A 13,942-nucleotide genomic window follows, 5' to 3' on the forward strand; every position below is an offset into this window, starting at 1 on the left:
AAACCACTGAGCCACCCAGCCTGCCCCAGTTTCATGTTTCTACCCTCAACTGGCTCCACACTTCCAGGTTCCCTTTGACTCATGCCTCTTCCAGAACCCCTCACAGAGGGTTGCAGTGCCTTAGAGATCTAGAGTAGCAGCCGGCCCCACTTCCTCTGGAGGGAAGAGGAGGAGTTTCTTCTCAGGTCATGATCTGCTATGGTGTTGATTCAACTCAGCTTCATACCTCAGACTGGGGGCCCTGATGTTTGACTCAACATTCATTTGTCTTAGTGACATAAAAGGGAGGAGGGTTATTAAAAGAAAAAGAAAAAAGAAAATGTGAAATAAAAAATTAGACATAAATCTAAAATAACATTTTCAAGGAGTGGCTAAAGGAGACCCACAGCTAAAGTGCAGGTGGATCTGAGGGGAGGATGATTCAGGACTCAGAACGGGGTAGTGGGTAAGAGCACGCACTTGGGACTCACGGGCTAGAGTTTGAATTCTAGCCGCACAATGAACAGATTGACTTTGGGCAAGGGACGGGATCTCTCTAAAACGTGGGTTAGTCATCTGATAAATTAATAGCCTCCTTCGTGGCACTATGGACCTGAACTGGTATGCCATTTAAAAATCTCTACAACATAACTATGAGAATTAAAAAATGATCTCAAAAGAACAGAACATGTTTTGCTAAAACACCAGGTAGCCCTACCCTTGCCTGGTTAATGTCATCTTTCTTCTTTAGCACGAAATGAGTATTGCTTCCTGTGACGAACTTTCTAAAGACAAACATACGCGGTATGCCATTTACTTGCAGGCTTTTTCATTATTCAAATATGTTCTCAGAGATGAAAGTGGATCACAGGGCGACTGCTAGTTCTTTGCTATTTGACAATTTAAGCTGAACTTACTGCATCTCTTCTAAGACTAACAGTGACAAAATTAAAGTAACAGAAGAGATCACTGGTGTTTGGGCATTAAAGATGATGACATCCAAGTTGCAGCTTCACCAGCTCAATGGGGGGGAACGTATCAAAAACAAAGACACCGTCACTACGTGAACCTAACATGAGTTCTGTTCTCAATGCCCAGTGGTGGCTGAAGCTGCCAGATGTTCATCGGAGTAAATACCCTTGGTCTTGGGAAAACAACTTAGACTACATGTCCCAGTAGCCTTGTTTTCTTGGCGTGGCACACATCTGAATCGTAGCCAGTGGCAAGCATGCACATTTGATAGGTGCCTCTTCTGAGCCAGGGCCATAGAAGCTGCTCCCCCTCCACACACTTGTCCCTTTCCAGCTGACTGGATGGAGACGCGCCCCCAGATGGAAGCCAAGTGTTAAAAAGGACAGGGCCTCCTACACCCAGGTCCCCAGATGCCTGCAAGAAACAAAGCTACTGCTTCTATAAATTAGTGAATTTGAAGATCTGTGTTTCCACACTTAGCCCACCTGATTCACCGTTGTACAGCAGGGAACAGCTGTACTTTTCCTTATATGAATCACGAGATCATTAATCTCTTAAAAGATGGAAAAACGAGGGGCACGTAGGTGGGCTCTGTCAGTTAAGTGTCCAACTCTTGATTTTGGCTCAGGTCATGATCTCAGGGGTTGTGAGGTCGAGCACTGTGTCAGGGTCTGCACTGAGTGTGGAGCCTGCTTAAGATTCTCTCTCTCCCTCTCCCTTTGCCTCCTCCCTCTCTCTAATAAAAAAGGAAAAAGGAAACATCACAATATTTTAAAGATTCCCCCAAAGCCACTGAAACATAGTGCTTAACGGGGACCCTGAAAAATCAAATTACTTAGCACAGCATTTTTACTAGGTGGGGATACAGTTGATGCACAAATATTTCCCCTAAGAGAGAACCCAGTATTTTCCACAGCAGCTGCATCTGCGTACAGCTTTCGCCGAGTGTGTACCAAGCACAAAGACAATAAAGCAGTTCATATTACCGAGGGGCTACCATGGACCAGTCTCCGAGGTGAGCACTTCCTTCGCATCTGCTCATCTAATACTCCCTGAGAAGTGGGTGCGACCATCATCTCCATTTACAGGCAGCGAAACTGAGGCACGGGAAGCAGGAGATGGGCCCGAGGTCACAGACGATGAAAAGCGGCAGAGCTAAGATTTCAACTCAGCCAGTCCGAGCCCCTGTTTCTAACCACTGCCCTGTCCTCCTGTGGTTGTCACTGCTGTCCCCAGTCATGGAGAACAACCCTCACTGCTCTCCCCCATGTCTCACAAATACCCAAGGAGCTCTTGCACCAACACAAATTACTTTTCCACGTGACTAAAAAACTCTCGTTCATCTCGGTTTCTCTCATCCCTTCAAATGTGGTTCTGAATCCCTTCACCACTCTGGTCTCTCTTTGGAATGTTCCTGTTCATTCGTGCGCAAATTGAATTGTGTCACTCAGAGACTTCATGTGTAAAATAAGATTCATAATAGTTCTTCCCCCAAAAAAGTTGGTGTAAGGATTAATCAGGTTATTCACGGAAAGCCCTAGAAACTAGAAAGAGTGCCTGAGACAAAATAAGCCAACAAAAACCATTAGGTATTATTTTGCCTTCTACCTCAAAGGCTTCATCCCAGGATTACATGAGGTTCTGGTGTCTACACCACACTACTGACCAGACTGAATTTATTGTTCACTTAAGTACATTTTTAAAAAATGTGAGCCACTGGTAAACTTGGGCTCTTGGATCCTGGTAGTCTTTTCCCTCCTTCAACTGGTAGCATACTTTACCTTCACTGTTGTTCAACTTCAACTGGTTAGGTTTAGCCCACTTTCCCAGGTACTAAAGGTCTTTTTGTACCGTGCTAGCTCATCTTTCCTGATTTTACATGATCAGTAAATTATCTGATTGAACCCTAAGACTCTTGGTGATGGCTGAAGTGGCCCAAAGATGCAGCCTTGGGATTCTATGGTGGCAAGTTCCCCGGTGACAGTGACCTACTGTTTCATTCCCAGCAGTCAGGGATACATAAAGTCACATCTTGACCACAACTGCTTCATGTTAGTGTTTTTTTTTTTGTTTGTTTGTTTGTTTTAAATATATTATTTATTTATTCATGAGAGAGAGAGAGAGGCAGAGACACAGGCAGAAGGAGAAGCAGGCTCCATGCAGGAGTCCCCGATGTGGTACTCGATCCTGGGTCTCCAGGATCAGGTCCTGGGCCGAAGGTGGCGCTAAACTGCTGAGCCCCCCAGGCTGCCCCCACTCTAGTGTTTCTAAGTGCAAATATCCCATTTCTACAAATACTGTGAGCCTTTCCCGCCCAGCTGGGAATAGAGGAAAGTTGATGGGTGGGATGGTGCAGCCACAGCCAGAAGTACACTCTTCCAGGGGCCCATCCGTAAGAGTCCAAAATTCCACACTGGGGCATGCCTGCCCCATTGCAGAGACAGGAATCCTAGCCTGGTGCAGGATGGGACGGCGGCTTCAGAACTACCCAACAGTCAGCAGGAGTCTGAAATCAGGAGCTGGATCAAGCAAGAAATCCTTCCTCTCACTTGTACTTTTCAAGGAAGAGGACCTGTGTTCCAGGGTATCAGGCTGGCAAAAGGAAATGGCAGCCAGCTGATGGAGGGGCAGGCAAGGCCCCTTCCCCTCAGGCAGCAGTGTCGAGGAGCATTAGGGGCAACATCACCATAGAAGATCCCTGTAGGTGGGGTCTGGCTGCAGCAAGGGATGGCACGATGTCTGGAGGCCTTCAGAGTTGACACTTTAGCCTCAGGCCAGAAGAGCTATAATGTTTAAACCCTGAGGACACAGTGACTCCCTCCCAGCTCTCTCAGATGCCCAACGGTAGACTTCAGAGCAGGGATTCCTCTGTATTTCAGAATCACCTGGAGGGCTTGCTAAAATAGACTGCTGGGCCCCATCCACTGGGGTTCTGATTTAGTAGGTCAGGTTCCACCTGCTGCTGCTGGCTTGGGCACCACCATACTTTGAGAACCACTGATTTGGGGCAAAGGGTGTCAGGGACAGATTAAAAAAAAATCCAAAGGGAGGAGACAGGAAGAAAACCCAGAGGGAGAAGGGCCTCTTGGGTACCCTCTGTGTAGACAGTGAGTGGCTTGATAGGAAAAGTAGAGACTGTTTTGAGCCACCCCAGTCTCTGTGTATTTGTGAACATCTGACAGTAACGTTTTCTTTCTGCTATTGCCTTCTACAGATTATGGTATAGATAAGGGATAATGTAAATATATACTAAAAAGATGGGGGCTGTGTAGTAAAAAGGTAGACACGACAATTCAACTTTCATAGTAGAGAATGGTGGTTAATTTTCATTTCTCTCTATACTGTTTTTCATATACCTGTGAAACAGGAAGAGGTGTGGTGAACTGAATGTAGTCAATGGAAGAAGATCAAATATATTTCTGAACTCAGAGGAAGGCCACCATCAAAGTGGCAGGTCACTGGCAGGTATGGATAGATGAACCACTTATTAATAAGTAGTTTCATCTTTAAAAAAATAAAAAATAATAAAAAAATAAGTAGTTTCAGGAAGGTTCTGTACTGGGCATTTATGGCCATGAACATAAAAAGGAACGAATAGTTCTTTACATTCTCTAGGGTTGGAGGAAGCTACGTAATGTTTCATTGTCTTCTCACCAGTAAAGGGGGGAAGGCTGTGAGAGGAAACACTACCGAGGTGTAATTGTTTTTTTTTTTAAAGATTTTTTAAAATTTATTTAAATACACAGAGGGAGAGAGGGGCAGAGACAGAGGTAGAGGGAGAAGCAGGCAGGGAACCTGATGTGGGACTCGATCCGGGGTCTCCGGGGTTTTGAATTTAGAAATAACAGGCTTGTCTAATACTGATACTTCCTATCCTCAAGAAAACTCAGACTTGCCAGAAGAATTCACTTCTGAATGGGTATGGAAAGCTTTAAGTTACATGGGGGGGGGGGGGGGGAGGCGTGGTAATTCTGGATATTTGAAAATGAGGGAAAGAGAAATGAAAGAAAAACATCCTGGCTGGACAATTAGTGGAATGCCTGTTCACTCCCGCAGAGAGAGCTACATCATGAACACATCTGACCTTCCTGATCTCCTAGGAGGACCGTCAACATGACAAAACGGGGGTCTGAATTCATGGGAGTCATCTTTTATAAGATGGTCAGCCGGGCAATCCAGAAAATGCTTATTTTCAATAGATTATCATCAAAATGAAAATACAAAATTTACAGTGGTCTCTGGGACCTTTGGAAGCGGGTAGCAGCCCTCATTTTGAGAAAATACTCCTTGTATCATGAATGAATGAATGAATGAATGAATTGGATCACCCAAAGCTTATCTGCCTGACTACTGCGATGCATTTAAAATAGCTTTAAGTGCAGCCATCCCCTCAGCTATGCCCCACAAACCATTTTAGGTGAAATCAAAGATGCCACTGATCATAAAGTATGTCATCGTTTTATATCCAAATAGCAAAGAAAAAAATGTTAATTAGAAACTCTTGATTTTAGAGATGTGAAAATGTGAAAAAAAAGAAAACCCTTGTGAGTATTAGCAGGGATGGGAAATCCCAGGGTACAGTGCATTCATTAAGAAAACGGTGCTCTGACTCGAGTCTTGGGCTAGATGGCAGGCAGCCCCACTCCTTGTGGGATGTGGGACCTTGGGCAAATCTCTTTGCCTCGCCTGCTTCAGTGTACTTACCTGCTACTCACAATGCCTACTTCTCACCCCATTGCTAAGAGAAATTAGGACTCCCTGTGAGGTTACAGTATTAAATGTGTGCCGAGCATTTATTAGATGTTTTACTGCTTCTCTTACTATAAATTTGGCAAGAGTGGAATCATCAGGTTAACAAATCTTAATTGGTTTTCTTTAATCTGAATGAGTTCATGTAGCCTCAGTTGCCAAACTTTGAGACACTGTTTGAAATGAGTGGTAACGGCTTTGCTTCCCTCAGTGTCTTAGCTCTCTAGAAATAAAATGAAATCATTTTCTAAATGAAGTCAAAGCATCTTCCTCAACTGAAGAATCGCTCAGAGCCCTAAGGAGCCAATGACTCAAACACAATGGGTGATAGTTTGCATATTGCTTTGCATGACATTTGCATACTACCAGTTCTTTTTTGCTTGAAATGAAAACCCGCCCATCCATCTGCTTCTTTCCTGGTCCCTTACGATCCCCTAGGTGTTCAGTTGGCTGCCTTTGCCTAGGAAAAATAAAGCAACTGCCATGCGTCAAGTAGTTATTGCATGTTCCTCTTTGGGTCGTGACTTCTGCTGAAGAGTCGGTCCTGGACTGTGCACCAGTAACCTAGCATCAATGTGGACCATCCTACACCAAGGGTAGCCACTGTCTCAAAAACCACTGAGCCACAGACAACCTGAGGCAGCTCTTCCTGAATACAACCTCCAACACGCCCATGCCTGATGGTGAATCAGATCGTTCGTAGCTCACTGTACAGCCCAGCAACTAGTTCCCGATCGCCAGCAGCTTCTGAATCAAACCACTGCAAAGCCTCTCTTGAGTGTACTTCTGGGGCAGTGGACCCAAGACAAAGATATGCTCTCACTCCCCAAATCGTCAAGATTTAAAGTAAACATACAGCAGCCGTATCTGGCAATAATAATAAAAATAATAATAAAAAACCAACCCAGCATCTAATTAATCAGGGACTTGTTGCTAGAGACCTCTATCAGTTCTAATCATCTGGTTAAATTCAACCCTCAGATTGGTGACTACTTGCCCACAAGTGATAATGGACTTATATTTATGTAAGTCTGATCAGAGTTCACTTTGTTGCTATTTCTTGGGAGTAATTGAGTATTTTTATAAATTCAAATAACCTATAAAATGATATTAGCACATAAACGAAGCAGTGAATCTACTTAAGAGGATATTGAAAATCTGTTGTTCATACAAGAGCTGAAAACAGCACCGTAGTAAGTGTCCTATAAGCCATCCTTCAGATCATGTATACAAATAATAACTCCTAGTGCTCTTAGGTTTCTATATGACACATGACCCATACACGAACAGCAAACCCAACCAATCAGCCATAAAACCCCAAATTCAGATCTGGACATGAGAGCTGGAACACTACACATGTAGTTAAGCTTATTAGGTTTTTAAAGATACCATTTTATCATAGAATAATTTGTGTGTGTGCACACTTTACAGGTTCAAGAAGGATAAAAGTACTTATTAGGCATTTCAAGTTATTGGGAAGAACCTTGTAAAACACCATACTTTTATGAACATTTAGAAACACAGGAACATTTAGAAACACAGTGTTACAGTAATATTTCAAAAACTCGAAGGAGGATAAAAATTACCAAAAAAAAAAAAATCAACACGTATAGCATCACTTTACGTTCCAAAAGTGTCACTCCTCATGGGATGACCTATAGGATGCTAGAAACTTCAGGAATTATTTACTTCACCACCACCATTTTTATAGATGAGGAGGTTAAGATCTGGTCTAGAAACATAAGGGGTTGGGGCGGGGAGTGGAGCACAGGAGAGTAAGAGCCCAGAAAAGGACTGGCAGGTCCTGGACAGGGCACTGGAGCTTCTGGGAAGTAGGATGGAGGCGCTGGCTGGGTAAGTGGCTCTGTTAAAGAGCTTGGAAGAAAACTATGTTCAAAATGAGGAGAAGGTCTGGGGGAGGAGTTGCAGCCATGAAAAGAATAATCCAACATGAAGATACTCTGGGCCCAGAAGCTGGGCCACCTTCTGAGTCTGAGATCATCTGGTGAGAGGTGCTTCCCTGGGAAGACCAGGGAGGGGTGGGCCCATTCCCAGGGACGAGGGCATTCTGTTACCTCCCTCATCAATGGAAGGGCTGGCAAAGCAAGCTCATTTCAAAGGGCGTGGAGCTAGACATAAAGACAAAGGTGAACACGAGTGCAACAGCTCAATCACTGACTCAGTCTCCCCCAGAGCGGAAGGCCATCACTTCTTTATCTGCTCATCCATTTCCAAACAAACAGCATCCAGAACAGAACAACAAGCCGAGGCCAGCTCCTCAGCATGTGTCTTAAAAGGCCCGAAGATTGAGAATTTCCATTTTTGAGATGCTCAGCCCCTGGGGTGGAGAAGGAAAGGAGAAGCAGCAGATGTGCTGAGCATCCTCCACTCGACCTGACCCCAGAGATGCCGTCTCGGTCTGTGTGAGCGCCCTGGCTGGCTGATGTCTGGGACCACTATTCCCTGGGCTACTTGTCACTTGGCTCCCAGCTGGGCTTGTCCAATGGGAAGCCCTGGCCAGATGGGGGTTGGCGGGGGGAAGAGAAAGAAGTCAAAGTACCTCTCCCATCTCCTGCCATTTGTGGTGAGGGCTCTCATCAGTGACCCCATCTCCTGGGCTCTGATATAGCAATTCCTCCCTGCATCCTGCAGGCCTTAGGCAGTAAATGTCTTTCTGAGCCACAGTGCTCCTAGCAGACTCCTTCATCCAGTTGACCCACCTGAGCAGGAGTCTGTCTCCTGCTAGGAATCTGACAGGACACTAAGGAATGGAAGCCATGAGATACATATGGTATCCTATAGATATTTCCATTTACCCAGCACAATGCTATGATGAAATGGAGATTATCTTATAGAGTTTAATGGAAACCCACATGCATATTAAAAATAAACAGACCTTCAGAAACCATCAATTGTCAAACCCCCAAATACTGCTGCCTTGGAAGTCCAGTCTCCCTTACTCTCTGGAATCTTCAGTGGAAAGACTAGGAGAGGATGATGAAACTAGAGGGAATGAAGAGTCCCGAAGCTCTCCAGCTTTGTAAATGGAAGTAAAAGTAAGGTAAATTCCTCTGCTGCTGGAGGGAGTCCCTCTTCAACCAGGACCTAATGTTGACAGAGAAGCGGGGGGCAGTGGGGTCGGGTCTGGGCAAGCAGGGATGCTGGAAGAGGCACGTGACCGAGGAACGGGGGCATCCTGAGACCAAAGACTGCACAGGGAAATCACTCGTCCTCCGAGGACATCTTGCACAGAGTCCAGTACTCTGATTGCTTTCAACACAAAGAGTCAGTCTTTAGCAAGAAGCTAACATATGTTATTACTGAAGGGGCAGAGAAGTACGTGATACATATAAGAACACTTTTCACAAAGTCTGTAATTTTTAAATTCCCTGCACGTGAATTTAAAGCGAGGACGTAGCAGTTATTTAAAATAAAACCCAAGTTTATCTTATTCTCAGTAAGATAGAGTGGATAGAGTAGGGGTTAACCATAATCTCTTGGCCAAAGTTCCTTGCAGCTGAGCCCAGAAAAGAGGAGAATATAGCCTCAGAGGGCTTGTGCATAAAAGGAGAAACTCCTGGACTTCTGGGAGGGGACAGAGCAAAGTCACTGAGCAGAAGTGGAACCAGCTGTGGAGTCCTCCTGGGTCCCTTCCAAACACCCACTTCATTCAAATCCCTCTCCTCCCTCCTCTCATGCTCATGTTGTGTGCCTCTGCTAAGCTTTCTGGGGTCAAAAAATATTTGGATGCTACCTGTTTAGATCAGCCACAGGTATTAATCACAGGTCTATACATGAACTGTTACCAGGGACAAGGAGAAGACAGCCTTTACCTTTTCATACCAGCCTGGTAATTCATCTTAAATGCATTTTATACAGATGTAGAAGGATCATATTTTCCCATATCCCATCCCAAGCAGAATTATTTTATTGCCAATCATTTAATTCTTTGAAAAAAGAAAAAAAAATATTGAAGGCGTATGAAACCAGCAAGAGCCAGAGACAATCTGCTTACCTGCTGTCCCCAGCATTCGCCACATACAGCTTCCCCAAAAGGCAAACCACGATGAGCGCCGTGCAGCCACCAGATATATTATATGAACTCCTCTCTCGTTCTATTTGTAGGTCCTGGAGAAGAAAACAAAGTCAGTGCTGGATTGTACAGGAACTCATATCAAAGACTTTCTTAGCCTCACTCCCTTGACACAGTTCTCAGAGTCTGAATGCGCTTCAAAGATGGGACAAGAAAATCTTTAGTGCTCTCCTACCACCTGAAGATCATTTCTCACTGAGGACACCGACAGAAAACTGTCATCTATTAGACCATCTGCAGACCAGAGATAGGGAACAAGGGATGGCAAACAGATCTAATCAGAACAAAAGCGAGAAAAAGGAAGCCAACTGTGTTCAATAAATATTATAACTCGTGGGAAATTTAGTCTTTGTGTGGACTGCTTGAGCTGCCACAGGGGAACTACAATAGGCTGAAAATGACAACTACTTGAACCTGAGCAATGTTTTTAACCCTAAAGTCTCCAATAAATAGTTACTTTTACAGTGAGCTAAGAGGATTGACTTGGAGGACAGTGTCCTCTATTCAAAGCAGGTGGGAGTCAACTCCGGGTCTTATTAATCAAAGATAGAAGCTCCCAAGCTCTGATCTGACTTCATCTTCCGACAGCCACTGATTCACAACAGTGACACAATCACAGCAGCAGCCAATATTCACTGAGCACGTCTTCTATGTCAGGCAGGGCGTGAAGCACTGTACATAAGAGATCTGAGCTGATCCTACGATCCTGTTATTAACCTCAACGTTCGGACGCAGAAGAGGGGGCGGTAACTTGCCCCTATTTACCTGGTTGGAGTTTGGATTTCTTTCTTTTTTTTTTTTAAGATTGATTTATTTATTTATTTATTTATTTATTTATTTATTTATTTATTTATTTATTTATTTATTTGAGAGAGAGAGAGAGAGAGACAGAGAGAGAGAGATTGAGGCAGAGACACAGGCAGAGGGAGAAGCAGGCTCCACGCAGGGAGCCCGACGCGGGACTTGATCCCGGGACTCCAGGATTGCGCCCTGGGCCAAAGGCAGGCGCCAAACCACTGAGCCACCCAGGGATCCCTGGAGTTTGGATTTCAAGCTCATTCTCCTCCTCCAAAGCTTATTATTACCTGCCACCTAACGAGGCCTTCCCAAGAAAACTAAAACCAGACCAAGACCTCCACTGACAGATATGTATCATCCAAGACAGAGGTCTTTGCAACATTCTGTGTCAGTGACAGATGCACAGGTTCCGTGACATCAGAAAAATGTGAGCTGAGCTAGGAAAAGACACTGAATGTTGGCTGAAATAATGCCAAATGTTCCATAGTAAAGGCCAGGTAGAGTGGAGGGAGGGAGAAGGAAGCTGGTGAGGAAGTGGTGCCCTGGCTGATTCTCAGGGTGCTCCTGAGGGCCAGGGCACTTCGTGGTTCTTAGAAACCCACGGAGTTAGCACTCTGCTGCTTCAACCAGCCTCCTCCTGGAGGAGGGAGGAGATAATCCAAGTAGCCCCAGCGTTTATCAGCAAATGCTTGGCTCCGGAGGTGGTCAAACAAGGTCAGATGAATCACCAATGAGAAACTGGCAACAGGAGAAGAGCCTAAGCCAAGGAGACAGATGAAGATCAGCATGCTGTTAAAAAGTCAGTAGATAAAAAGTACAAGATCTGGGAGAAACTAACTGACGGGGGGGATCAACTGGGTAAGGGCGAGGGGCGGGGGTAAGAACCTGTGTATGCGGGGTGTGGGAGTTTGGAAGTGAAGAAAAACTGCATTAAGGGAGCGAGCGGGCAAGAACACCGAAGGCCTGCAGAGCCAAGCATGAGGACCGCCTTCGAAGACTACGCTGGACTTAAAAACTGGACTCAAACCCTGTAACAGTTAGTTTCATAAAGGACTATTGTCAGGATTAAATTGGATGCTATGTGTGAGGGGCTTAGCTGCCCATCCAGATCCTTCCCAGGCCCCAGAAGCTTCATGACTGAGAATAGGCACCTCTCCTGCTCGACCCTTAACACCAATACCAGGCTAGGTTAAAAAAAAAAAAAGAAAAAGACAGCTGAAAAAAATGCCTGTTAACTGGGCAGATGAAGAGAAGGCCCAAGTTTCCAAATTATGTCCTCACCCCTGACCCCTGTTCGTAATTCACAAAGGAAAAGATTGCAATGCAAATAAATGCTCATGATGATGATGATTAAGTAGGAACCCATGTCTCGCTTCAGGTGCAGTCAACTGAGAACAATGAATGGTTGGTTAGCAGAACGTGTGCAGGGATGGCAGGAGCTTCGAGGGGCAGAGGAGAGCCATGGAGATCAGCCAAAAAGACTGTCATGAGGAAGTGGAAAGAAAACGTCAAGCTGTCAGAAGTTTGGTCTGTTCGACCTCCAAACAATGCGCAAAAAACAGGATCAACAACCCAATTCACAAAGCAGTTTGTGGATGGATATATCCCCTTCCTTTTGCATCTAAATAATATAAAGCTGATATCATGATAGACACATATTTCATCAAATTAATATAGAAACTGGTACATCAAGTCCACGCTCCATGCTACTACTACACTACTCTTCTGAATATACTGGAAGGAATTGCTGGGGATAACAGCAAGTATCCTTTCATAGCCACAATCAACATTTGTTTGAATACCTAATGTCTGAATGGAAGACAATTTTTATTAAAAAAAAAAATCCCTTGAGCATCCAACGGCTTGCATGCTATACATGGACTGGCGTGTGAACAATGCTTCAAAGACTTAAATCACTGGTGAAATCCAAAAGAAAATGCTGTGATACACAGAGTCCACGTGAAAGCACCATCTGTGGCAGGACTTTCCGGTGGGACTCAGATGGGCAAGCCTATTCTGCATCACAGGTGCATTATGTATCATGGCTAACGTCACAAGGAAATCTGATTATAAGATTATTTAATTCTTAAGAAGAATCGAGGTAAGAATGTACGTACGACACTATGATTTTCTGCTACAGCAGAGTTCCAATTTGCCTTTCGTCTGGGGGGAGACGCTCCAGTTAGCTCGCCCAATTAATCCTTTGCTATTACATTAATAGTGCGATTCAATATTTTTTTCTAACTGATTTCATCATTTCTTTCATCTTTTCCTGTATTTCAACTACGTCCCCTCTGTACTTTCCTCAGCAGAAGGAGTGCTAAATTTGGCAGTACTGTCACTTAAACAGTGGACTAACGTCTAGCTACTTTTTATCGGGGAAACTCTGCTAATATGCTCATGCTTTCACCCCCCACCATTTGTGTGGCAATGGCAATATGCGTGTGTGCGTGCACGTGTGTGCAGATCCATATGTGTGCACACGCACTTTAATTACACATGTGCTCTCTGGGATCACAGTGACTAGGATTTGAAAGATGTGTTTCCATAGACTTCATCCCCCTGAAGGATTCACTGACATTAAAATACACTCTTCCATTTCTTCTAAAACTGGGTGTAACTAGAACATAGTCTAAAAATAATTGCTTCCCCTCCCTAGAAGCCAAAATAGCACATTTATTTTTTCCTATACCACCTACTCCTCTTTAAAAGATGTTTCACAAAATCTTAGTACTGAAAGGAACATTAAAGGACCATCTGCATGGTTCTTTTACTATCAGATCAAACACGATAAATGAAGTCAATAAAGATATTTACTGCTGAATTAACTACTCGTTTTCTTCAAACCCTCAACTCTTCCAATTAGCTTAAGCTTCTCACACTTTACACACACACACACACACACATATACACATACACACACATATATAAATGTATAATTATTATTATTTTATAAACCCTCAAGTTTGGGTATATTTCCAAAAAATAAATGAAATAACAGGAAAAACTGCTCCCTGCTTTGTACTAACCAAGGACTAATTTGGAAAATTTGCCCATTTTATCTGTCAACAAACCCCAAGACATAAGTCTAGAGTAATGTACAGCAAAACACATGCATTTACTATCATTCCTTTTCAAGTATGATCTAAAAGGACCAACACCTCATAATATTAACAAGGTAATTGTTTTATCTGCTCAGTCAAGAGTCCTCTGAGGCCTCTCAAGGCCATCTTCTATTTAGCAGCACTGATTTATCCTGTACTGTGTGTCTAAATACTACATTGAAGCCAGATTTTTATCTCTAAATCCTAAGAATGGATCCAGTTTTTAAAGACTTGGGATTTTTATTTT

At 44.0% G+C, this 13,942-nt stretch overlaps 1 protein-coding gene across 4 annotated transcripts in view; it reads right to left on the reverse strand.

Annotated features, from left to right (window-relative positions):
• Nucleotides 1-13,942, reverse strand: part of PPM1H (protein phosphatase, Mg2+/Mn2+ dependent 1H) — a 253,610-nt gene that overhangs the window by 113,490 nt on the left and 126,178 nt on the right. For all 4 annotated transcript variants that reach the window (XM_072743134.1, XM_026001656.2, XM_072743133.1 and 1 more), the window contains exon 4: nucleotides 9,716-9,828. In XM_072743134.1, the coding sequence (XP_072599235.1) occupies nucleotides 9,716-9,828 (113 nt within the window). The remainder of the gene's footprint in view (nucleotides 1-9,715; nucleotides 9,829-13,942) is intronic.

This window comes from Vulpes vulpes, chromosome 16, assembly GCF_048418805.1.
Source record: "Vulpes vulpes isolate BD-2025 chromosome 16, VulVul3, whole genome shotgun sequence".
NCBI lineage: Eukaryota > Metazoa > Chordata > Mammalia > Carnivora > Canidae > Vulpes > Vulpes vulpes.